Raw genomic sequence first — 26,079 nt, forward strand, 5'->3', positions numbered from 1 at the left:
CCGGGGGTGATATTCCTCAGACACCCCCAGCTACCCAAGAACAAAGGAAAAGGGTGTAAGTGCTGGCCATGGTAATGCGGAAAACTGAGGCAAATGAAAAACTAAAGCCCCTTACTGCCTACAGCCCATGGACAATCCTTAAAACCAGCAGAGTGACCTCCTTTTAGGAGCTCAGCTGCCTCGATGATGACACTTTGCTGGGGGCAAAAGAGAACCTCAGCTTAATATTTTCCCACCTCAAGGATCCTGTAAGTCTACTTCTTTTATCTCGACTGCCCCAAGATATATGCTGGCAATCATACACCAAGCATATGGCCCCTGATATGCATCTGAAGGGTCTCATGACCGAGGTTGTATTAAACAGTAATAAATGGCATTTCCTTAGCAACAGTCAGGTCATGGAAACATTGCTTCCAAAATTCCTTAGAGACTTACTCTATCCTGACCCCCTCCCAACCGGAGGTATATAATGAGTTACCGGCGGGGCCCCAGTGCAGCTCTTCCTGCCCATGGGTCCTGTCCCCATGCTTTATAAAATCACCTTTTTAGACCAAAGACATCTTCAGGAATTCAGACCCTATGGCTCCAGACCCCACAAATGCTCCATCAACCCAAAACTTCAGAGGTTTGGATCCCTGGGCGGTGAGCTTCAGTGCAGCCCTCAGACACTGCAGGTGCCTTGAGCCGCCCCCACTGTTCTCGGCTATTCTCCTCTGTCCTTGAAAGGAAACTCTTGCTGCCCTTCAGACCCCCCACATTTCTCTTCCTTCCTGGATCAGCACAGAGACTGAGCTCGGCAGATGGATCATTATCAAATAGTGGTGGGAAAGAGAATCTTGTGATGAGCACTGAGTAATACATGTGAGGGTTGAATCACTGTATTATACACCTGAAAGTAATATAACACTGTAAGTTAAGTATACTGGAATTAAAAGCAATTTTTTAATGTTTATTTATTTTGGAGAGAGCACAAGTTGGGGAGGGACAGAGAAAGAGGGAGCCCATCTGAAGTGGGCTCTGTGCTGAAAGCAGAGAGCCCAATGCAGGGCTCAAACTCATGAACTGTGAGGTCATGACCTGAGCCAACGTTGGAAGCTCAACTGACTAAGTCACCCAGGTGCCACCCCCAAAAAAATTTTTTAAATGGCCTCTTCAAAGAAACCTGTGAGAATCACATGACTACATTTTTATACTGTCCTTCAATACTTGCATAAATATTTACACACTAGTTACAGAAGTATGTCAATATTACATACATGCCCTGTGTTTCCCTATAGACATCATAATTTTTTACCAACTACATAATATTGGTTCATCATCCACCCTTGATCTATCCAAAAGATATATATGGGAAAAAGAAAATAATTAAAAGAGAATGTACAGTGGATAGAAAATATGAAAAGCCCGTGGCAATAAACTCTTTAAAAAATTTTTTTAATGTTTATTTATTTTTGAAAGAGAGAGACACAGCATAAGGAGGGGAGGGTCAGAGAGAGGGGGAGACACAGAATCTGAAGCAGGCTCCAGGCTGTGAGCTGTCAGCACAGAGCCAACATAGGACTTGAACCCATGGACCTTGAAACTGAGCCACCCAGGTCCCCCTCCACAGTGGCCATAAACTTCCAAAATAAGAATTACTCCTAATGTATGAGTAAATGTAATTGGGCTAAAATCACCAGTTAAAAAAACAGCTTTTAGATTTAATTTAAATAAGAAACAAATGTCTTGAGGCTCCTGGCTGGCTCAGTCAGTAGAGCATGCAACTCTTGATCTCAGGGTTGTGAGTTCAAGTCCCATGTTGGGTGTAGAAATTACTTACAAATAAACTCTTTAAAAAATGTCTCACAGTAAGGGCATATACAAGACACTCAATTAAAACATAAGAATATGGAGGGGCACCTGGGTAGCTCAGTCAGTTAAGTGCCAACTTCAGCTCAGGTCATGATCTCGCAGTTTGTGAGTTTAAGCCCCGCATCAGGCTCTGTGCTGACAGCTTGGAGCCTGGAGCCTGCTTCGGATTCTGTGTCTCCCTCTCTCTCTGCTCCTCCCCCACTCATGTTATGTCTCTCTCTCGCCCAAAAATAATAAAAATTTAAAATATATATATAAGAGGGGCTCCTGCGTGGCTCAGTCACTTAAGCGTCCAACTTCGGCTCAGGTCATGATCTCACGGTTCGTGGGTTCGAGCCCCACGTCGGGCTCTGTGCTGACTGACAGCTCAGAGCCTGGAGCCTGTTTCAGAGTCTGTCACTCCCTCTCTCTCTGACCCTCTCTTGCTCATGCTGTCTCTCTCTCAGAAATAAATTAAACATTAAAAACTTTTAAAAAACATAAGAATATGGAAAGGTTTAGAAAAAAGGATGAGGGAATGGAGAATGACTACTCAATAAGAATAGGATTTCCTTTCAGGGTGATGAAAATGTTCTGGAACTAAATAGAAGCAATAGTTATTCAACATTGTGAACTTGCTGAATGCCACAGAACTGTTCACTTCAAAATTGTTAATTTTATTTGAATGTCACTTCACTTTTTAGAAAATAGAAGATATAGCCCACAAATATTAAACCTGGGGTGGCAATCTCAATCTGAATATTTGATACAATTAAAGGGAAAGGCATCTTATGTGACAAATAAAGACGCTATGTATTTTTTAAGGGGTCAAAAAAATTAGGAGTAGACATAAACTCGTAAATGATAATCCACAGTAGCATCAATTCTAATACTTGGAGCTTTTACCCCAACCCTCTTACAAATTGATAACTAAAGCAGACAAGACTCAGACTTAGGAATATATTATCTAAATAATGCATCTTGGAACTGTGGAGCACTTGCATGCCTCAGTTGGTTAAGTGTCAGACTCTTGTTTTCAGCTCCGGTCATGATCTCACGGTTCTTGAACTCGAGCCCCAAATCGGGCTCTGCGCTGAGTGTGGAGTCTTCTTGAGACTCTCTCTCCCTCCCTCTCTCTTTCTGCCCCTCCCCCACTCATGCTCACACTCTCTCTAAATTAATTAATTAAAACTTTTTTAAAAAAAGGTTTGAGTTATAAAATACAGAGATAAATGTACACCCGGGGGGAAGGAGGGGAAAGACTCCTTTTCTTCAAGCACATGGGGAATATTTATAGAAATTAATCATGGATTTGGCCCACAAAACACTCAACAATTCCAAAGCAATCTCTTTATGTGTTCAGCTGCATTGCCGTAAAATTAAATGACAAAAAAAAAAAAACAAAAAAGCAAAAAACAGCTTTAAAAAGGCACCTGTCTGCCGACTAAGTCAATGAAACCACTTTTCAGATCAGCAAAGGAGCAGGTCTGGGGTGAAAATGAAGCATTTGGTTTAGATGCAGTGAGTCTGAGACAGCTCATAACTTCCAAACACGAATGATCACTGAGTTACCATCTATTTACCAGCTTTTATTGAATTAACCAATGTCTCTGTTTTCTGTCCCCAAAAACACTGGAAATGGCAAACATCCTTTTACTACAGTCTGTTAGTTTCACTTAACTAAGGGGCCAACTTCAGTTCAGGTCATGATCTCATGGTTCATAAGTTCGAAGCCTGAATCAGGCTCTGTGCTGACAGTGCAGAGCCTGCTTGGGATTCTCTCTCTCTCTCTCTCTCTCTCTCTTTCTCTCTCTCTTTCTGCCCCTCCCCCACTTGGGTGCACACATGCTCCCTCTCTCAAAATAAACAAACCTTAAAAATAAAATGAAACAAAATTTTGTTTCATTGGGAAATAATCCAGATGTACTGGCTTTCTTGGTGCTCTGAGAGTTTTGTTTTTATTTGGTGTCCTTCTTTTCCATATTTTTGTCTTTGATATTGTATTACATTTAAATATCTATTTTGGTTTAGTAATACGTGAACCTGAGTAAAAATAAATCAGAGTGGGTGAATGAATAAATAATACATCCTACAACGGAATATTATTCCGCACTAAAAACAAGTGAGCTATCTAGCCAAGAAAAGACGTGAAGGAAATTTAAATGCATATTACTAAGTGCAAGAAGCCAGTATGAAAAGCCAACATATAATATAATTCCAACTACATGATGTTCTGGAAAAGGCGGAACTACAGAAAAAGTAAAAATACCAGTGGTTGCCAGGGGCTGAGGGGAGGAAGAGATGAGGAGGCAGAGCACAGGGGGTTTTAAGGCAGTAAACTACTCTGTATGATACTATAATAATGGACACATCTCATTATCCATTTGTCAAAATCCAAAGAATGCAGAACACCAAGAGTGAACACTATTGTAAACTATGCCCTTTGGATAATGATAATGTGTCAGCGAAGGCCCATCGTATGGAACAAATGTAGCACTCTGCTGTGACACATGACGCTGGGCAAGGCTGTGTGTGTACGGAGCAGGGGGTACATGGATGGAGGGCTGGCACGCTGTCTGGAGACCCCCTCCCAGCTGCTGAATGTAGACAGTATTTGGAAAAGTTAGAATTTTAGTATGCTTTTCTTTGTTTTATTTATTTCTTTCAACTCTTAAAATGATCTTTCTTTTATTTTTTATCTGTTCATTGGAGATATGGCGTAACCATAGGTTTAATTTTGAAAGAACCCGCAATCGGCATGGGGGCCTGTGGTCCGCTGGGAAGGCCCTCAGGCTCCTGCGCTCACACAGCAGCCTCCCCTCCCCCCCCGCCACGCCCACCCACTGCGGTCCCGCAGGTCCCTAGCGCCACCTGCCGGCCGTCGGTGGCGCCCGGGCAGAGGAGCCCACAGCGTTCTGGTTCCGGGAATCCGCCAGGGGGGGTGTGCAGGTAAGGCCGCGGTGGAGCCCAAGCCAGCAGCTGGAGGGTCACTGGGGGCGCGCGCTCAGCGGCTCCACCCGCAGCCAAAGTCCGCCCTCGGCGCGCAGGATGAGCTCCGGCTTCCTGCGCGGCTCCTCCTCGTCGGGCAGGACCCGAAAGCGCAGCAGCGTGAGCGCCAGGACCACCTTCATCTCGGTCAGGGCGAACGTCTGCCCGATGCAGTTCCTGCGGGCGGCCGTGGGCGCGCTCACTCGCCGGGGCCCCGGCAGGCCCCACCGCGCGCAGACCCGGGCCCCGAGCCCCCAGCACGGCCCGCAGGGAGTCGGAGGCCTGAGCTTGGCTCAGACCCCAGCCCTCAACTCCCAGACGGCGGGGAAGGGGCTCCCGGACCACGCAGCGCTCGTCGCTCCCGCCCGATCCCCACTGCCCAGGGAGAGAAGAGCCAGCCTCGACACCCGCCCCCGCCTCCCCGCCCCCACAGCCACGTCTGGGGTCTCAGTCCCAGACCCCCGCCCCCACCACCCCTTGCCCACCTCAGACGCCCGCTGTGCTCACCTGGGCCCCGCGGAGAAGGGAATAAAAGCCAGGGAAGACCTGTCCTGGGTGTTTTCGGGGTCAAAGCGGAGAGGATTGTATACCTGCGGGCGGAGAGAGGCGGGGCTGTTGGAGGGGGTCCCGGGACAGCCAGCTTCCGAGGGACGTGTGCGTTTGATGAAGGGAGGTGGTGTGTGATTTGCCAGGTCAGCACCCTGCGCCCGCCCCTGGGTCCCTCTAGGGAAGCAGCCAGGTACGAGGGCGGGTGGAGGGGAGGGGGGCGGAGGCAGCACCTCAGGGTCCGGCCACACGGATGGATTGTGGTGGGTCCCGAAAATACTAATGAGGCAGATAACACCTGTGGAGAGGAGGGGCCAGTCAGGGAGGGTTTCACCCTGTCTGATGGGCCCCTCTTCTTCCCCAGGAGGCTCCTCCTCCTGATGTCGTGGGCACCTTTGGGGATGACCCGGCCATCTGGGAGCGTGAAGTCCTGGGAGCAGCAGCGAGAGACGGCTGTGACCGGGGGGTGCAACCGCAGACTCTCCTTGATGCACATGGTCAGGAAGGGCAACTGGGCCAGGTCGTCCCTAAGGAAGCCCCCCAACAATTAGCCAGTGAACAAAAACAGAGACCCTTCACCACCCCCACCCCCACCCCCGTCCTCTACTGCCCCTTGAGATCGTCTCTCCTTGTAACAAAATAAATTCCAGATGGATCAAATATCTCCAACCTCATTAAGTTGTGTGCATTAGGTATGTACAGCTTTTTAATATGTCAATCACACCTCAATAAAGTGGTATTTAAAAGAGAAGAGCAGTATCACAGAAGTAGGAGAGGAAATTTAGCTGGGTATTTTCAGAAGATTTTCTGAGCAAACCACAACGCCCATAATCTGACCACAAAAAGGTTTACAAATTTGCATTAAAAATTAAATACTGTTTATTGCAAGAGAGCAAAATCGAAAGGCAAATGAATAAGAAACAAAAGAAACAGATCCAATGTTTTATTTCTCGTGGTACTAGAGATCCTAGCTAATGCAATTAGACAAGAAAAAAGCAGAGTAATGCAATCTGATATGTGGGAGTAAACATGTCATTCTGGGCAGATAGTGATTCTATGCTTACAAAGCACAAGAGAATACACCAGAAAACTTTTATAAACATTGAAGATCCTAAGGGGGAACAGTGGATTCTTTTTCTTTAATCCCCTTCAATTTGTTGGTGATGTAAATTTGAATGATATAGTTAACTGGCTCAAAACTGGAAAATTATAAAACGCCACTCTTGTGACTCAACACCACTCATTTCCCATCCTCACCATTTGCCTAGGTTCTTTTTTTTTTTTTTAATGTAGTCTTTCAGTGCTACTTTTTTGCATTAAAAACAATTATACAGTAGCATACTATATACTATACACACTGTTCTTTATCTTTTTCAGGTAGCAGTATAGCAATCTCTTCTTGTATATTTCCTGAGACCCTTGTCAAAAATAATGGCTTCCTTATTCTGGAGCTATAAAATAATTTCCCACAGTTTTATGTAGAACTTTAAAATTTTTTTATTTTAAATTTTATTCCCTCCAGGGGCACCTGGGTGGCTCAGTCAGGTGAGCATCCAACTTCAGCTCACGTCATGATCTCAGAGTTTGTGAGTTTGAGCCCCATGTCAGGCTCTGTGCTGACAGCTCAGAGCCTGGAGCCTGCTTCAGATTTTGTGTCTCCCTCTCTGTCCATTCCCTGCTCTCACTGTCTCTCTCTGTCTCAAAAATAAATAAACATTAAAGAACAAAATTTAATGAAATATTAAGAAGAGGAACTCACTCTACCAGATATTAAGACTTATCACAAAGATGCAGTGATAAAACCAGCAAACACACAAACAAACAAAAAACAGTGTGGCCCTGCTGCAAGAATAGGAAAATAGACCAACGGAACAGAAGAGACACATAAGTGAAGTCTTAACATCTGGTAAGAAAAGCACACAAAACCCTAGGATAAGGATAGACAGTATGACTCTAAAAGAAAACTTGGACAAATCTGTGTCTGTAAAAATTAAGTAGAAGTGCCCCTCAAAAGTCAAAAGGCAATCTTTTGCAACACAAAACAGAAAAAGGATTACTTTTTTAAATGAGTTGTTATCAGTAAATATGAAAAAAAGAGAAAAACTCAAAGAGGAAAAAAAAGATGAATACTAATCACATAATGAGAAATAAAATGGCTTATCAATGTATGCAGAAGAAGCGTCAGAATAAATGTTTTATTTTTATTTCTTTAGTTTTTTGGAGGGGAGGCAGGGGACAACGGGGTAGGGTGGCAAAGGGAGAGAGACAGAGAGAAAAAGAGAGAGAGAGAGAGGGAGAGAGAATATCAAGCAGGCTCCATAGTCACGACAGTGTCCAGTGAGGGTCTTAGTCCCTTGACCCTGGCCAGGAACATGACCCAAGCTGAAATCAAGAGTCAGGCGTTCAAATGACTGAGTCACCCAGCGGCCCCTGAGCAGACAATTTTTTAAAGAAGACATACAAGTAATCAATAGGTACATAAAAAGGTGCTCAAAAACACCAATTATCAGGGAAAACCAAACAAAAACCATAAGGAGGGGCACTCAGGTGGCTCAGTTGGTTTAGTGTCCAACTTCAGCTCAAGTCGTGATCTCATGGTTCGTGGGTTGGAGACCGGAGCCGACTGAGCTGTCAGCACAGAGCCTGAGCCTGCTTCGGATTCTGTGTCTCCCTTGCTCTCTGCCTCTCCCCGACTCATACTCTGTTTCTCTCCATCTCTCAAAAATGAATAAACCTTAAAAAAATTAAAAACACAAGGGAATATCACCTCACAGCTGTTAGCATGGCTGTTACCAAAAAGACAAGAAAGAACAAATGCTGATGAGGATGTGGAGAAAAAGGAACCTGTGCACTGTTGGTGGGGTTTTAAACTCATGCAACTACTGTGGAAAATAGTATGAAGCTTCCTTAAAAAAATTTAAAAATAGAACTATCATGCTATCCAGGAATCTCACTTCTAGGTAGTTATCCAAAGAAGATGAAAACACGAACTCAGAAAGATATATGTAACCTTATGTTCATTGCAGCATTATTTATAAAAGCCAAGGTTATGAAAACCACCTGCGTCCAAGAACAGGTGAATGGATAAAGAAAATGTGATCTATATGTGCAGTGGAATATTACTCAGCCATTAAAAAGAAATCTTGCCATTTGAGACAACATGGAGGGATCTTAAGGGCATTGTGCTGAGTGAAATAAGTCAGAAAGGGGAAGACAAGTACTGTATGAACTAACTTATATGTAGAATCTGAAGAAATGAGCAAACAACAAAAACAAGCTCATAGAGGGGCGCCTGGGTGGCTTAGTCGGTTAAGCGTCCGGCTTTCGCTTGGGTCATGATCTCGCGGTTCGTGGGTTCGAGCCCCGCGTCGGGCTCTGTGCTGACTGCCAGCTCAGAGCCTGGAGCCTGTTTCAGAGTCTGTGACTCCCTCTCTCTCTGACCATCCCCTGCTCACGCTGTCTCTCTCTCTCTCTCCTAGAAATAAATAAAAAACATTTAAAAAAAAATTAAAAAAAAAAAAACAAGCTCATAGATACAGAAAATAGATTGGTTGTTGCCAGAGGTGGGGCAGGGGGTGGGAGGTGGCCAAATGGGTGAAGGAGTCAAAAGGTAATAACTTTCAGTTATAAAATAATTAAGTCATAGGGATGTAATGTACAGCATTACATAGTTACTGTATTTTAGTTAATAATACTGTGTTGACTGTAGTTAATAATACCGTGGTTAATAATACTATACTGCATATTTGGAAGTCGCTAAGAGAGTGGATCTTAAAAGTTCTCATCACAAGAAAAAAAATTCTATAATTATATATGGTGACAAATGTTAGCAAACTAATTGTGGTGATCATTTTGCAATATGTTCAAATATTATCTCCTTTATTGTACACCTGAGACTAGTATAACGTATATCAATTATACCTCAGTATTGAAAAGTATTGAGAGTAGTCCCCCAAAATGTGCAAAAGATGTTTAACCTCTTATTTAAAGAGATGTTCATGAAAAGAGGAAATATGAAAACTTGGCAAAGATTTAAAATTCAATACAATAACTCTATAGGTAAAGGTATGGAAAGTTGTAACTTCAAATTCAGCTGATAGGAACAGATTTGCCATAGCTCTCAAAATGACAAAAACTGAAACTGTCTTTGATTCAGCAAATGTCCTTCTGGAAATTTGCAGCGGAGAGACTTTTACATGTGTAAACATGGCTCAGTGTTCACAGATGTGGGCTTATTGTTTATTTTAGCAAAAAGGTAGAAACAATCCAAATATCCATCAATGGGAGATAATTTAGATAAATTATGGCACAGCCATATGGTAGAATATCACACAGCAATCAAAAAAGGAGGAAGTAGGGAGGCATGTAGGTGGCTCAGCTGGTTGAGTATCCATCTCTTGATTTCAGCTCAGGTCATGATACCAGGATTGTGGAATCGAGTCCTGCACAGGGCTCTGTCCTGAGTGTGGAGCCTGCTTGACATTCTTTCTCTCTCTCTCTCTCTTGCTATACCTCTTTTTCCCACTCGCGTGCTCTCTCTCTCTCAGAAAAATTTTTTAAGCTTTTAAAATTTTTTTAATGTTTTTATTTATTTCTGAGAGAGAGACAGACAGACAGCATGAACAGGGGAGGGTCAGAGAGAGAGGGAGACACAGAATCTGAAGCAGGCTCCAGGCTTTGAGCTGTCAGCACAGAGCCCTACGCGGGACTCAAACCCACAAACAGCGAGAACATGACCTGAGCTAAAGTCAGATGCTTAACCAACTGAGCCACCCAGGTGCCCCTTAAGCTTTTAAAGGAGGAATATAGAGGGCACATGAGTGACTCAGCTGGTTAAGCATCTGACTCTTGGTCTCAACTGAGGGCATGATCTAATGATAGGTGGATTTGAGCACCACACTGGGCTCTGCACAGACGGTGCAGAGACTGCTTGGCATTCTCTCTCCCTCTCTACCTCTGAATGAATGAATGAATGAATGAATGAATGAATAGGATGTGGTTCACAAGTCCTATCACACATTGTAGGATGAAAGGTAAATCAGAACAAAGACTCTGGAAAGCAATTCACTCATGTCTATTGTAATTGAGAATACTAACATAAGTCTCCTTAACAAAGGGGGGACTCAAGTAAACTATTGAAAGTTATGCAGCACACAGAGAGAAGGAACTATAAGACAGTTTTGAGTGAATAGAACAAGTTACAAACAGTATGTATATGGAAATGCAGAATGTGTTAATGAACAAAAAAGAAAGAAAGAAAGAAAGAAAGAAAGAAAGAAAGAAAGAAAGAAAGAAAGAAAGAAAGAAAGGAGGGAGGGAGGGAAAGAAGGAAGGAAGGAAAGGAAGAGAGAGAGAGAGGGAGGGAGGGAGGGAGGGAGGAAGGAAGGAAGGAAGGAAGGAAGGAAGGAAGGAAGGAAGGAAGGAAGGAAGGAAGGAAGATAACTATGGAAAGACCATTAGCAAATCAGTGAGTCTAGAAACCCCTCAGGAAACCAGAAGGGGATTAAGTTGGAAGGGGAGGGTGTCAATCATGACCGTAGTCTCCTTTGTAACATCTCAGAGCAAGAGGAACTTGTTCTCATCATTGCTTTTGTAGTTCAAAACTATTTTTCCAAAACTCATATTCTGAGAAAAAGAAAAGATCTTAAAGATATGTTGTTAATGTGTAGGCCTTAATTCCCACTTGGAAGGGGAGAGGAGATCATTTTCATATGAACATGGGTATAAGGATAGATGTCTTTTGGAGGATACACAGGAAATCACTGAGAGGAGTTACTCCTAGGGTGAGGATTTTTTAAAATGTTCTTTTCTACTATAAGCTCTCTTTTATATCGTTGTTTTTTGTTTGTTTGTTTGTTTGTTTGTTTTTTACCAAGTGTATAATTTGTTTGAAGTCTTGGTCGAAAAAGAATATAAAATATTTCTCTACCACACAGGACTGCTGTGCTGAGTGAAGACTTGGAGTGGAAAATATGGCCTACAAAATGCCCTGTCCAGTCCAATGCCTCTTCAACATCCCCCAGACTCTGACCTGGCCAGGCCTCAGAATCCTCTCCCTTGTGTCTATGCAACAGCTTGTCCTCTCCGGTATGTTCCCCACACTAGCCCTAGAAAGATCTTCCTGGGGGTGGGGGGTGCCTGGTTGAGTTGGTTGAGTGTTCAGCTTTTGATTTTGGCTCAGGTCACGATCTCACGGTTTGAGTGATGGAGTCCTATGTCAGGCTCTGCAGTAAGCATGGAGCCTGCTTAAGGTTCTCTCTCTCTCTCTCTCTCTCTCTCTCTCTCTCTCTTTCTCTCTCTCTCTCCCTCTGCCCCTTTATCCTGTTTGTTCTCTCTCTCTGTCTCTGTCTCCCTTGTTCCCTCTCTCTTCTCCCTCTCCCTCTTCCCTTTGACCCCTCCTTTTCCCTTTTGTCCACCCTGTCTTATTGAATTAACTGCACCCCACCTGTACCCAAATACCTACCGATCATCATGAGGGTCTCAGCTGAGATACTCTCTCTACTCTTATATTCGCCTCTATTACTCTCCATCTTAACCCTGTCCAGGGGGTGGACCAGGGGCGACCTGACCTGAGTCTATTCCCCCACCAGCCTGGAGCTCCAGGATACAGAACGAGCAGGTAAGAATTGGAGATGGCACACAATTGGGATGGAAAGGCAGTGTGGCCGTGTTCTCTGAATGGGGACTGGATGGATGAAGGTGTTCTTGGACAAGAATTGAATGATTTAAATTCCTACGTGTCCCCTGTGAATCCTGAATTGAACAGTATGGAAGGAATTAGGAGGTAAGGGACAAGCAAACATTCAGGGAGTGAAGATGTTTGGGGAGACATGTGATTTAGGAGAGAAAAGTAAGGGAGTGGAGTGGAAGTTCACTTACTGAATATGTGCTAAGTGGTATCATCTGCCTTCATACATTGTCAACAATTCTCTCAGCAGCCCAGATCTATCTGTCACTCTCTCCTGCTCCCCAGGCTGGGCACCAGACCCCTGCCTCTGGACTCTGCTAAGCCCTATTACTAAGCCCTATTGCTAAGCAATAATGACACAATCAACAAAAAGTTCTTTCTCCTTCCCCAACAGAGGAGCAGAGCCAATGAGAGGGGTTCAAGAACAGGACATGAGGACCTGCACTCACCATTCAATCTCTTTAGACTCACGGTCTCTCAGGAGCTCCTGCACCTCCTGCCGGCAGCGCTCCTGATACTCTGGGTGCTTCGCAAGGTTGTACAGGACCCAGGAGAGACCACTGGCCGTGGTGTCATGGCCTGAGAGGCAGTCAGACAGGCTTGGGTCTCTGGGCTTGTTCAGCACCAGAGGGGCGGACAGCGCCCTTAATCAAGGCCCTCAGGGAGGATGGGGAAGATGGGGTGGGATGGGGTGGTCCAGGGCCCACCTGCCAAGTCCCTGGGATTGGACAGACTCCTACTGCCCTGTGGTCCCACACTGGGACGCTTACCCCCAAACATGAAGGTGTCAGCTTCAGCTCGGATGTCCTCATNCGCCCCTGTATACCTTAAATTTACACAGAATTATATGTCAACTATATCTCAATAGAGCCAAGACAGAAAAAAAGACAAAGGCTCAATATATCCATTGTAAAGCATTTCACACCATTTGAATTTTTACCAAGTGCATTAAGTGTTTGCACAAAAACACTTATCCACTTCACAGAACTGCTGTACTGAGCAAAGCCTTGAAGCTGAGGGCACTACTTCCCACGTGTTGAGTCCAATAGCTCTTCTCCATCCTTCAGCCCTTGGCCCCAAATATCCCAAATATCCCAGGCTCCACCTCATCTCCTCCAGTTTGCAGATATTTTTAATTCGAATACCTGACTTGTCTCTCCTATGCTCAAACTTCTCCTGTGGCTCCCTCTTGCCCTTCTATATTAGTGAGGAATCTCCCTTCAAGAAAGAACTTGCTGTCCAGCCCCAAGGAGTTCAGTCGGCTGACAGCCTTCAGTTATAGGGTCTCTGGGCTCTGCAGCAGCATTCAAGCCAAGGCCACATTTTCTTGGGCACGTCCCAGCTGATGACAGAGCACGGTGGGCCCCTACCTCCTGATCATTTCTGCCCAATGTGAGACTCCCTCCCTGAGAGCAGTATCCCTGCCCACTTTTATCTTTTATCCAATACTGGCTTCCCAGGGGACTTGAACTGACACCTTTGGAAAATCTCCACATAGTTTCCAAAGCAAACCAAGAAGGACTTCCAATACCAATTACCAGCTCCAGCCTCACTGGGAGCCCCTCAGATGCTTCACAAGAATCTGTAAATTTCACAAGGATCCAGCCACTGTTACTTCCTCCCAAACACACCAGGTCCACTGCAGCATGCTTCCGCCCTGGTCTTTTGCACAAGCTATCCCCAAGGCCTAGATCACTCTCTACCATTCACACCCAGAGTGGTGAATTTATCTTTGCTGCTTTGCTACCCAGCATCGTCCCCTTCTTTCCTCTATGATCTAGCCTTGCCCAAGTAGGACTTGGATGGGACTGGGCATGGAGTTTAGAAGGGCCAGCAGTGTGAATATGTTTACTGAACAAGGCAATGGGTAACTTTTTTACCCTCAAAGACCTCTTGTGAATCCCTGGAATAGAGAGTAGGTAGGAATTAGATATAAGAGCAAAAATTAAGAGTCAGAGTCTGTGGGGGGAAACGTGCAAAGCAAAGCAAGGGAGAGGAGAAGTTCATTTACGGAACACATGCTGGATGGTATCTGTTCTACACACAGTGTCCCGGTTCTCCAAGCAGCCCTGAGGGGGAGAGATTCCCTGACCTGGCCTGCCCCCATTTACAGAAGAGAAAGATGGCATTCAGAAAAGGGAATTGGTTTTCTTAAAGTCACATAGCAAGGAAGCAGGGTAATAAGTGTGGACACTCCGATCTTTCTGTTGCATGATCCTAATTTCCCCTGCTCCCCAGGCTGGGCACCAGGCCCCTGCCTCTGGACTCTGCTCTTATTCTTGCTAAGCAATAATGACACAGTCAACAAAAAGCTCTTTCCCCTTCCCCAGCAGGGGAGCAGAGCCAATGAGAGGGGTTCAAGAACAGGACATGAGGACCTGCACTCACCATTCAATCTCTTTAGACTCACGGTCTCTCAGGAGCTCCTGCACCTCCTGCCGGCAGCGCTCCTGATACTCTGGGTGCTTCGCAAGGTTGTACAGGACCCAGGAGAGACCACTGGCCGTGGTGTCATGGCCTGAGAGGCAGTCAGACAGGCTTGGGTCTCTGGGCTTGTTCAGCACCAGAGGGGCGGACAGCGCCCTTAATCAAGGCCCTCAGGGAGGATGGGGAAGATGGGGTGGGATGGGGTGGTCCAGGGCCCACCTGCCAAGTCCCTGGGATTGGACAGACTCCTACTGCCCTGTGGTCCCACACTGGGACGCTTACCCCCAAACATGAAGGTGTCAGCTTCAGCTCGGATGTCCTCATCTGACAGTTGTTTTCCATCTTTGTCCTGGAGAGAATATAAGACCACCCCACCCCACCCGCCCACATACACAGAAAATCATATCAGCTTGAGAGCTCATAAGCCTCACTTGAGACAATCTCTGAAGCTCCATAATCCATCCAGAAACTATTGCCAGAGGCCTCACCCCACAGGCCTTCTCCTCCTTAGCCTCTTTGCCTCCTGTTTTGTTCCTGGTGAGAGGGATCAGTGATCCATGAATATTTTCATGTTTCTACATGAGGAGGACTTACTGGAAAGAACTTATTGGCCATCTGGATTACAGGAGGCTGAATGACAACTTCCCTTGGAAGTTAGAGATGAACATTGCTCCAAAGCCATTTGCTCTCATTCTAGGATAGTAAATCCAGAGATTCCTCATCTCCCCTGGTGATAAGCCACCAGAACCTGTAGACTTTGTCTTCTCAGTGAAGAGGATTTGTTTATACTCCAGAAAACTTTTCACTGTTTCTCTCTCTCTCTCACACACATACACACAGAAGGAGAAGGAGAAAGAGAGGAGAAGAAGGAGAAGGAAGGGAAGGAGAAGGAGGAAAAGAAGAAGAGTGAGGACAGCGAAGAGGAGGCTGAGGGAAAAGGAAGGAGAAAGAGGAAGCAGAGGGGAGGAGGAGAAGAATGAGAAGAAAGGGCAGATGTATCAGCAGTCCTATATAAGTTCCAAGATTCATAATGAAGAGTTACCGCTCCTGTGATGAAAGCATGGTTGCATGTACAGATAAAAGCACCATGAAACTCACAGGAGAATTTCAGAATGAGGAACCATGGCTACATTTCTACTCTGGCCTCTCTTATTTCCATGAGTAATAACTGGGCTTCCCTGGCTTAGGATTCTAGTATATTCTAGTATACAAATAAACACACACGCACACACACACACAGACACACACACACACGACTGTGAACCTTATGAAGAAGAGTAAAATCTCAGGCTCTTCAGTTTCAGACTTAGCATCCCCTGCAGGTTACATTCCATAAAGTCATCTCTAAAACATATCCCTAACCCATCCCTCCTTTCCTCAAACACCTTCCATGCCTCCCCAGTGCCCTCTGGATCAAGTCTAAGTCTCCAATCTGAAATTTGAAATCAAGGTCCTTTCCGTCTCTTCAATCCAGATCCCAGAGAAACCCACCTTGGTCAGCAGGAGAATATCAATGAAGTCCAAAGTCTTGGACTTAGCCTTGGCCTCAAGGAAATCATCAACACCCTGAAGAGGGAGAGTGCGGCGCCTTTCCTGGATGACAGCGTCTGTGAAGTTGTGCACCAGGCGGCAGGCTCTGCGGAAGCGTTGTCCATCTGGAGTGAGGTAGTACAGGAAGTCCATGTGCAAGAAGATCTGCTGGTGCCGTTTTGCCACAAGGGCACTGAGCTCTAAGATGGCAGCTATATATTCACTAGGCTTCCTGCAGGAAGAAGACATGACTCTCAGCCTTCAGGGCTGAGAAAATGCATGCAACCAGCAGCTGGGAGCGACCACCCATCAGAAAACTGAGTATCCAGGAGCGGACGATCCCACAGATACATGGTGGGGCTGATCCAGGACATGTGACTCTCCAGACTTTCTTCTCTTCCTGATTCCCATTTCTGTGAGCTGCCTCCATGAACCCAGGCTAAGGAACCAGTCCTGTCTCTAGTCTTGCATCCAATTTCAGCACCATACATTGTCTACACATCATTTGATCTTCTCTAGAGTCAGATGTCCAAGAACTGCTTTGCCCAAGATGCTCATCTGCTCAAACACCTTCCATGCCTCCAGCAAAACCTCAGCAAAACCCTTTGCTTGGCTTTGAATGTCCTTAAAATATAGCTCCTGTCAACTCTTCCAACCTCATCCCAAGGTGACTCCTCACTGTGGCGCATGGTTTGCTCATCCTATTCTTTTCGGCCTTTATCAAATATTTCTGCTTACCTGACAGGATCGCTCTTTCTCTCGCCCTTCTTTGTCCCACTCTGATACATCTCCTCCAGGAAGTCCCTTCTGATTGCCTTGGTCAGCCTTCCTCTCCCCATCTACTCCCTTGGGTCTATGGCCCATGTTCTCAGGCCCCAGGTAGATACTCACTCCTGGCAATTGCTGTCAAAACTGAAGACACATTTCTGCAGACTGTCCAGGGTCATGAGGCTGATGTGTTCAAACATGTCCAGACGGGTGCTGCCCTCTGAGACCAGGCGCTTCCACTTGGCCTGGGCAGAGAAGGAGGTAGAGCTGAGGCTGGGACCTGCCTCCCCTAAACTCCTCTCCATCACCAGCCACCAAGAGGGGACCCCACCATGCCCAGGCTCCTGGTCCTCCACCCCAGGCCCCCATTCTCAGGGAGGACTAGGTTTGGGTGGGAGTAGAAACTCTTACTATTAAGACCCCATGGCTGAGGGTCAGAAGGCCTGAGTTCAAATCCTGGCTCTGCATCCTACACCCCTGTGTGCCCTTAGTCAAGTCATTGCTGCCTAGGAGTCTATCTGCCAAAGCTACAGTTAACAGGTAAGATGACTTGCTCTGGTGTCAGACAAGCCAGGTTGGAATCCCAGCTCCACTTATTAGCTCATGTGCTAGCTGTGTGAATGTGGGCAAGGTCCCTAACTATGCTGAACCAATTTTCACCATCTTTAATGAGGTAATAATAATCATGTCTACCTCATATGGTTGTGGAAATCAATTATATAATATATGTCATGGAATGTCCACATAGATTCTGGCATATAGTAAGTGCTTGAGAAATGTAAGGTTTCATCGTCCTAATTGTTATAAATTAAGAAAAAGTCCTCTACGTTGAAAGAGGTAATCCATGGGCCCTGAGCACCCCTGCACCTTCTTGTTGGGTATGCCCAAAAAAGACAAGGCTCTGATGTTCTTTACCTGAGGTATTTCTCAGAGTTGTGTCTGCAGCAAACACCCTTGAACGATAAGGTGATATTTCCCCCAGACAAATGTCAGGCTTGCTTTTAATTGCCAAAAGTCATTGAGTCCCTAAATCTGGTAGCCCTCCCCTGTAATGCAACATACTGCATAAGCATTGAAGCCCACCTGTGTTACCCTCGTGGGATTTGGTGGCTTAGAGAAAGAATGCAAACCAAGAAGTATGTGTGCTTGCTGTGCCATGTATAATAAACTGTTCTTTGTCTCTGACACAGAGCAATGTGACTTTCGGCACAATCCAGAAAACAATCTCACTCCTTAGCTCGCAAGTATCAAAACAATCCCAGGCCCTTCCCCAAACCCCCACCTCTAATTCTTCACTTCCCTATATCAACACCCTTTGCAATGTGATTTTTCAGCCACTCCCATTAATAGATGGAGGCTCTTTCACCACCTTTTGATTCTATAATGGCCTTTTGACTTGTTTTGGCCAATCAACCATAGTGAAAATGATGAGATGATTATCTTAAATCTAGATCTCAAGAGACATTGAAGCTTCCTCTCAGTCTCCTTGAGCCCTGCCTCAGCCATGTGAACAAGTCTGAGATGCCTTCTGGATGGAAAAAAATCACATTAAAGAAAGTTCAGCTCACTTCTTTGTAAGGGAAACATCAAAATTAACACCTTTTGAGCATCTACTCTGTGCCAGGGACATGAATACATTCTATTATCTTGACTACCTTGCAGAGTGGGGATAAATATTCCCATTATTGAGGCTTGGAGAGGAAGAGCAGTGGCCCCAAAGCTATCTAGGAGAGCCAGAATTCCAGACAAGATGTCTCAGAGCCCCCAACACCCTCCAAGGCTTCAGCTGGGACCCTGGGTTTAAAAGACTCACATGCATGACACTTGCGCTGTCGTTGAAAATCTTCACATAGGGCTTCAGGATGTTGAAGTGGAAGGCGGGTGTCAGCATGCGGCGGTGGCTGTTCCACTTGTCACCAGCACTCAGCAGGAGCCCATCCCCTAGAAAAACAGACACAAGCAGAGGGCAAGGGCAGTGTCTCCCCCTGGGTCCCCAAGGTGGTCCCTAGCCCCCTTCACCCAAGTTACTCACCCAGCCAGGGCTTCAGGAATCTGTAGAAGACCATGTCCTTGAGTGCAATGGCAGCTGACACGAATGAAGAATGAGGAGTATCAGGGGTCATGGAGAAGGGGAGGGGAGGGGCTTTGGGTTGGGGGTGGAGGATCCCCGCCAGGGAATGCATACCTCCTCCAAAACCAGTTTAGCAGGATGGGGATAAGGGCAGAGGAAACATTGAGTGAGGAGGTGAGGGGGCACCAGACCAGGCTGCAATACAGAGCACAGCAAGGCAGAGCCTAGGGACATACAACTATGTATTAGATGCTCCCTAATGTAGCACAACACACCCAGCATGCCTTGACATGGCTTCTAGCCAGCCCAACAGGTTCGAAACACCCAAGCACAAATCGGCTCTCCACAACATGCCTTTACAGGGACCTAGAACACTGCATCTGTCCCAGAGCCCTCTGATATCTCCTGGGACTTCTGACATGGCCACAACATGTGTTAACATGTCCTGTCATGAAACAACATGCATAACTCACACTGACATGATGCAGATGCTCTTAATGGACCCAAAGACAATCTGACACGACTTCAGTGTGTCTTATAGATGGTCCCAGACAGGACTCAACATGGCCCCACTAATGTCCCAGACATGAATCAGGCATGACCCAGCCATATTCTAAAACCTGCCCTGGACAAGACTTACATAAGGCCTCAGCATTTCTCAGAAGGACTCAGGGTTACAGGCCTCAGACACCCCAAATGTGGTCCAGACATGAACAGGAGAACCAGACAAATGGCATCCCTGACCAAAAGCAGACAGGCTCCCCACATGCCTCAAACACCCTAGGCCACAGCTGAGCTCCACACATGACTAAGGCCATCTTCATTTGATCCCAGGTGTAACCAGAACCAGATATAAAGTATATCCAACTGTAAGCAGAACACAGATGGAAACATAAACGTGACCAGAAGGGGCCATATAGCAGACATCGCACAATCACAGTCTAGGAGTGAGCAGATGTGACCAGAGATCTGGCAGGTGGGGTCCAGGTGAGACAGAGGCCGTGGCATCTCCACAGCTGCACCTGGGTCACCCATCAAGCTGCAGGCAGCACAGACACTTCAGCAGTGAGCAAGCCATGGCCATGGGGTGTCTACCTGGAGCAAAGAGCACAGGCTTGATGCAGGTGGGGTGGAAGATGCGGATGACGGCGTGCCAGGGACCCACCCACCAGCAGCACACATCCCCATAGGTGCTTGCCAGGTTTTGTGTGTACAGAAGACCTTCCTCCGAGCTCCGAATCTGAAGAGAAACAAAGAGGGCCCGATTGACGGTCTTTCTAGATGGCAAGATAGAAGGACCAGCAGAGCAAAGACCCAGACCTGAGCCCCATGCGTCCTCTCCAGCAGCTCAGCCTCCTCCTGAGGAGATCTCTCCGCAGACCTTTGATACAACAATTGAAGCTCCTTGGTTACAGGAACAAAAAGGGTCCTTCTCCCATTTGGATCCCAAAGACCACATTCACCTGACTTCTCTTCTGAACCCATTTTCCATACAAGAAAACTGAGGCTCTGAATGACAAAGCCATTTGCCCACACTCTCCCAGATAGTAAGTGGCACGGCTGAGATCTGAGCCCAGGTCCGTTGGAATTCCAGGGCCTGAGTTCTTAGCCATCGAACTGCCTTGAGCCCCAAAACAACAGCTCTGAGAACCTGCACTTGTCAAGACTGGGCAATCAGAGCCACAGTGATTAAATGAGAAACTGACCCTGGGATGAAGGCCAAGAAAAGTAAAGAGAGTTTTGCAACTTTTCCCCTGGAACTGTTGGGAATAGGCTCGCTTTCCCACGGGTGTTGAGCTTCTTTTCCAGAATGAAAGTCAAGCCATCACAGAGGAAAACAAAACCAAAACAATGAAGATAGATTCTTGATGATGTTATTTGAGACCTGGATCCAGCCATGCATGAAGACAATGCTCCCTGGACTTCACTGTAAATAGATTTCCTTTCTTTGATTAGACCATCGAGGGTTGAGTTTTCACCACTCACAGCTTGGTGAAAAAAGACCTTGGCAGCGAGAGAGCCGGGTGCCTTCCCAGAGCCACGCGGAATTTGGGTGTTAATGGTAAGGTCTGTGTAGGCCGCTGCTTCTGCCCCTGCTCAGCCTGGTCTGTCTAGAAGTGGAAGAAGCAGAAGAAGGGAAGGGAGCCAGGCTGGGGTGGGGTCTCCTCAGGGAGATGCTGGGGGCCTGGAGCAGGAGGGCAATGAACTTGGAGAAGACAAGCTATAGGACAGGGCGGAAGGAAGCAACCCACCAGAGGTGGGGGTCACAGAAAGAGCAGCCCAGGTACTCCATCAGCTGCCAACCCTCATTGCCCTGGGGTTCGTGGGACTGAGGCCAGGCCCGGCAGGGGACCTCGGATGCAATCGATGCTCATCGCATCACTCTGCCCTCTGCTTTAAAAAAAAATTCTGCTTGTCATTCCAGGCCCAGTTCCAATCATTCCTCCTCTAGGAAGTCTTCCAGCCTGCCCCAGAAGAGGTCTTGATTCTCTTCTGAGCTCCCACACCCATGTTCCTCTGGCCAATTCCTTACTCCACCAGGTCAGGGACCTCTCCGTCTAGATCCATCTCCTCAAGATGGGGGGGATGTCCCAGTGGTGCCCAGGACACCAGGGTGGGAGTGGAGGGAGGAGGCAGTGCGATGGGGGTGGGCGAATACAAGAAGGGAAGAAGATGGCTGAGAGAGAAGAGGGGAGGTGGGGCCAAGGACCTGCTGGGGCTGCGGGAAGCTTGGCGGTGGAGGGGCGGGCAGCCCTGGGTTGTTTCACAGCCCACCGCCACAAGCTCTGCATGAGTACCTGAGGCATTGGTGATCATCCGGATCATGTCAGGGTGGCACAAAGTGATAAGAGGGAAGGTGGGGCCCAGCCACATCACAAACATCTGGGGGTAGCTGGCCACCATCTGATTTAAGACCCTCAAGCCCTGCTCCGTGGGGCTGACCTACAAGCAAGACAGGAGCCGTCACCGCCCCAGAAGGAGCCATGGCAGGTCCCCCAGCAGCCTCTGCAGTGGACGGTGTCTCCAGACTCTGCATGGATGGGGGGATCTCTGCTTCTTCCTGCTCCTTCCCTTGGGGGCAGAGGGGTCCTGGAGGCCTCTCCACGTCCCCAGGGACCCTCCCAGGACACAAGGAGAAGGCATGCTCTCTGCCCACAGAGAGGCAGACCTCGGCTTGAGAAGTCAGATCTTTCTTCTCCTGGGAGTGGTTCCAACCTCAGGGAGGTGCTCACGGGGGAGGATTGGGGGCAGCAGGGTGGCCTCAGGTCTTGTGCTGGGCCTCGTTCCCACATCCGGTCATGTCCTGGCCAGTCCACACAGCCCCCCAGTTTCTCATATGGTGAAGGTCTGCAGACCCCAGGAGACAGGTGTGAGCTCTGCCCATCTGTCCGGAGGGCAGCTCCCACCTACGTGCTCTTCTGCCCACCGGGCTGTGCATAGTGCATCTTGTCTATCTGTCTATCTATCTATCTATCTATTTATCTATCTATCATCAATTCCATCTATCTCCCCTGAACCTATGGACTCTCCCATCAGTCGTGACATTTACAAATGAAGAAACCAAGGCCGCATCTCCAAAAGGAGAAGGAGGGGGTCGTGGCTCCAATGAGGCATCCCCTCCAGTCCCACAGGAAGCCCCACCCAAGCCTGACAAATACTTCCAGGTGCTCCAGATGGGTGGACATAAGTCATTTTCTTTTGTGACTGCTCTCTGCTCCCTAAGATCCCTGAGGCATTTAATGAGAGTGGTTCAGAGAGGGAGAGTGACTCAGCTGAGGTCACACAGCAAGAGGGACTGGAGGAGAGAAGAATGACCAAGACTAGCCTCCATGGCCAAGTCCTCGTAGACGGTGTAGGAACTGCAGTCATTTTACAACATTCCTGCTACCTCCATAAATTGCTGAGAAGTTTCCAAGACCCAGAATATGAGGCAACATTCAGGACAAGCTTAGGACACCCTTTTCTGTAATGAGCTGGCCTGCAGGAGGGCAGGGGTGGGGCTGGACCCCCATCCCTTTGGCATTGCATGACCAAGGGAGGTGACGGTAAGTTCGTCCAGACAAGGCCTCCACCATGGCATTATCCAACATTTAGTAAATGCCAACTCTATGTCAGCTCCTGAGCTGGGCATTATAGATATCACATCAGTCTGCCAGTGCCACTGTCTAGTGGCAGAGAGATAATAAACAAATAACTGGACAATTAACTGTTAAAGCGTCAGAGGTCAAGGTCAAGGTCAAGGGGGGAAGTCAAGGGAAGCTCGCAGAAATTATACACTTGAGCTGAAAATGTGATGAAAAGGAGGAATCCACTCATTGGCTGCAGGAAGGGAAGCCCTCCCAGACAAAGGAGCAGCACAAGCAAAGGGCCTGAGGTAGGAAGGGTTTGGCTCATGGAGGAGAGAGAGCAGGAGCTTGGAGTATCCAGGGAGTGCATGGGGCCAGGAGAACAGCAGGGCCTGGCCAGGCTACACTTGGCCTCTCTGTCTAGAATGATGACCAGTCTTACAGAATGGTTTTCAGCTGAATAGTGGTGCTAACAGAAGCTACATTTCAGAAAAATCTCTCCAGAGCTAAAGACAGAAAGGACCTCAGGGGAGGCTGGGGCTGGAGAGCTGGAAACTTGTAATTCATATTGTGGCAGTTGTTGATGGCACCCTTGGGAGTCAGAGCCCCCTGGGTGAGGCAAGGATCTGGGGAGGCAGAGAAGAGGGAGGGCAGGTTAGGACCCCGAGGGCTCCCCGCATGGAAAGGTGGGGTGAAGGAAGGGCCGGGTGGAGACCAGGGCAGCGTGGTGTGCTAGACCCCAGAAGACAAGCAAGTTCTGGGCAGCTGCGGTGGTGAGCAGGGCCAGATGGCTTGCGGGCAGTGATGAGGCCATGGAAGTTCTGGAAGTATGACAGGAGTGGGGAGTGGGAACCTGGCTGAGAGGGTGAAGATGGACTATTGAGATGCTGGCACTGAGTGAAACCGGTTTGGTCATTAAGGTCGAGGCCAGAGTGATTCCTTCTGAAAGGGGAAGTGGTCAACTTTTATCCAGGCTGGGCGATGGGGACTGTCGATGCATCTTGGGAATGAAGGCAAGGTCACAAAAAGCAGGCAGGGGAAGAAGAAGGCAGACAGCCCACCCCCTCCTCCAGCCCAGCTGCACCCCAGGGTGGGAGAGGGGAGCAGAGGTCAGAGCTGACTCCTGGGGGCCCGCCAAGGCCCAGAGAGGAGCACTTGCTTGCCTGAGACCAACAAACATGGACCAGGCAGGGAGTGGACCCTGGACCCTGGACGGTGGCCCTTACAGGACAGTGGGGACAGTAGGGGACCTGGCTGTTGGCAGCCCTTCTCTACTGTCCCAGATCCCAGCCCCACCCCTGGGGAAGTGCATCCACCCCAGACCCCAGACCCATCCTGACACCCACACTCACCAGACCCAGGTGACCCCAAAACCAGTTCCGCTTCGGGGGCTGCGGGAAACACCGGAGGCGGCAGCAGGTCTCATAGAAGCTGTAGCTCCAGGCCAGGACGCGGGCCAGGAGCCAGGAGGCGCCCACCAGCAGCAGGAGCAGCCCCGGGGAGACTGCCGCCTGCCCGAGTCCCAGCCAGGACAGGCTCAGCTGTGGCATCCTGGGGGCAGAGTGTCCTGGGGGGAGGAAATGGGCAGAAGGAGAGCTCACACGCAGAGGGAGAGGGTCCAGGTCGGGAGGGGCACGGATGATGGGTGTGAGGACCGGGCACACAGCGGCTCAGACAGGGGAGGAGGATCTAGGGAATTCCAGAGGAAGAAGCAGAGTGAGTGGGAGAGAGTGGGTTGGAGGAGGGACAAGGAGGAGAGAGAGAGACACTGATGAAGAAATACCCACACAGAACTAGCGGTAGGTTGCCAGGAGCTCCGGTTACAAGGAAGTCATCAACCCCCAGCAGCTGGATCCCACTTCCGCCTGGGGCAGTGCGCCTCCCGCCCCAGACGGGACCCCAGACCAGAACACTCAGCTTTGCCAGCCCCAGCCTGTCACCTTGGGCTGGACGGACTTATTCCACCCAAGCTCCTCTCCCTTCTTCCTGCCGTCTTTCTTCCTGGTCCCTGACCCCGAACCGGAGGAGGCTGGGCTTGGCTGGATCAGCCAATGCTGTGACGCCAGTTTGTCTTCTACCCACCTGGCAGCCACCCAAGACCTGAAGACCCAGCCAGCTGGACACGGAGAGGAGCAAGCCCAGGGTCACGTGGGACGGGCGCTGGATTCTCAGAAATGAGCACCGCCCACGTGGGGTGAGGGGTGAGTTGGAGAGAAGGGCAAGTTAACAGCCAGCCCTTTCCTTTCAAGGCCAGCAGAGTGCAGCACCAAAGAGCTTGAACTTGAGAGAGCAGGTGCCACGGGAGCACGTCTGGCCAAGCCTACTCCCAATACATCTCTGGGCTCCTCTCCACATGCGAGGCTGGCAGGTGGCACGCGGCTTTCCAAGTGCAGAATCAGGAAGCCTCGGGCCTCCGGGCTGCACAGCCTGGCAGGAGTTCAAGTCCTGCCTGCAAGCAGCCCAGGGTCTGGGCTGCGACGAGAAACACGGCCGAGAGCAGGAACAAAGAAGCCACTCTGACTGGTGGCTACTTGCTCAGACTCAGGGGGTAAAGGGCCCAGTGGGAAGAAGGCGCCTGGAGGCGACGGGGTAAGGTGGGCAGACAGGGGCTGCAGGGGGTGGGCAGACAGAGCTGGGAGACCCTGCATGCACAGTTCTGCCCCCTCCTGGCCCTGTCTGGGCTCAGTCTTGCCATCTGGGAAATGGGATGTCAGATGAGGGCCTGAGAGAGGACTTCTCTTGTTCGGATCCTGTCCTGAATTCCCGAGTGAGGAATTCCCCCGCCAGCCAGGTGTCTCCATGTCAGACTCCGAGGTGAGGGTGAGTCTGAAGGATGGACCTGCTGAGCAAGAGGATTCGAACGGATTCCTCCTGCCATGACGGGAAGTCCGTTCCCTGTCCCTGACCCACACATTCCTTCCAGCCCGACCAGATCCAGCTGCCGGTGGCTGTTCTAGATTCCCCTTCTCTTCTGCCGCAGTGGACCCACCTGCTGACAGTTCAGCCAGTGGAGGGTCAGGGCCAGGGCCAGATGGGCCTGAGGAGAAGCAGGAGGAAAGAGAAGGAAAGAAATGTGCGGCGAAATCCCCGCGAGCCACACAGCAAAGCCATTCAGTAGGACAGCACAGGGGAAGGCGAATCCTGGCACATAGTGGGTGCTCGTT

The 26,079-nt window shown here is 48.5% G+C and overlaps 1 protein-coding gene across 2 annotated transcripts; it reads right to left on the reverse strand.

The window, feature by feature from the left end:
• Positions 1-4,641: 4,641 nt before the first annotated feature.
• LOC120239205 (cytochrome P450 4F3) lies at positions 4,642-24,482 on the reverse strand. Of its 2 annotated transcripts, none has more exons than XM_039243370.1 (12): positions 24,268-24,482; positions 19,944-20,088; positions 18,810-18,863; positions 18,591-18,718; positions 16,901-17,022; positions 15,971-16,241; positions 14,762-14,828; positions 14,441-14,570; positions 5,758-5,891; positions 5,598-5,662; positions 5,326-5,408; positions 4,642-4,995 (listed from the first exon to the last, which is right to left on the reverse strand). In XM_039243370.1, exons 1-12 carry the CDS (start codon positions 24,463-24,465, stop codon positions 4,818-4,820), a joined length of 1,575 nt encoding a protein of 524 aa, XP_039099301.1. In that variant the 5' UTR covers positions 24,466-24,482; the 3' UTR covers positions 4,642-4,817. The 2 variants fall into 2 exon arrangements, with proteins under 2 accessions (XP_039099301.1, XP_039099302.1); XM_039243371.1 differs by lacking the exon at positions 19,944-20,088 and adding an exon at positions 21,647-21,791.
• Positions 24,483-26,079: the final 1,597 nt, after the last annotated feature.

Source organism: Hyaena hyaena, unplaced genomic scaffold (genome assembly GCF_003009895.1).
Source record: "Hyaena hyaena isolate Hyena2069 unplaced genomic scaffold, ASM300989v1 scaffold_227, whole genome shotgun sequence".
In the NCBI taxonomy this organism is placed as follows: Eukaryota; Metazoa; Chordata; class Mammalia; order Carnivora; family Hyaenidae; genus Hyaena; species Hyaena hyaena.

Coding starts and splice junctions, on each gene's coding strand:
- LOC120239205 (XM_039243370.1), bottom strand. CDS start 24,465: ATGCCACAGCTGAGCCTGTCCTGGCTGGGACTCGGGCAGGCGGCAGTC. Junction 14,829..15,970: donor ATATTCTCCTGCTGACCAAG/GTGGGTTTCTCT, acceptor TATTCTCTCCAG/GACAAAGATGGAAAACAACT. Junction 14,571..14,761: donor TGACACCTTCATGTTTGGGG/GTAAGCGTCCCA, acceptor ACTGCCTCTCAG/GCCATGACACCACGGCCAGT.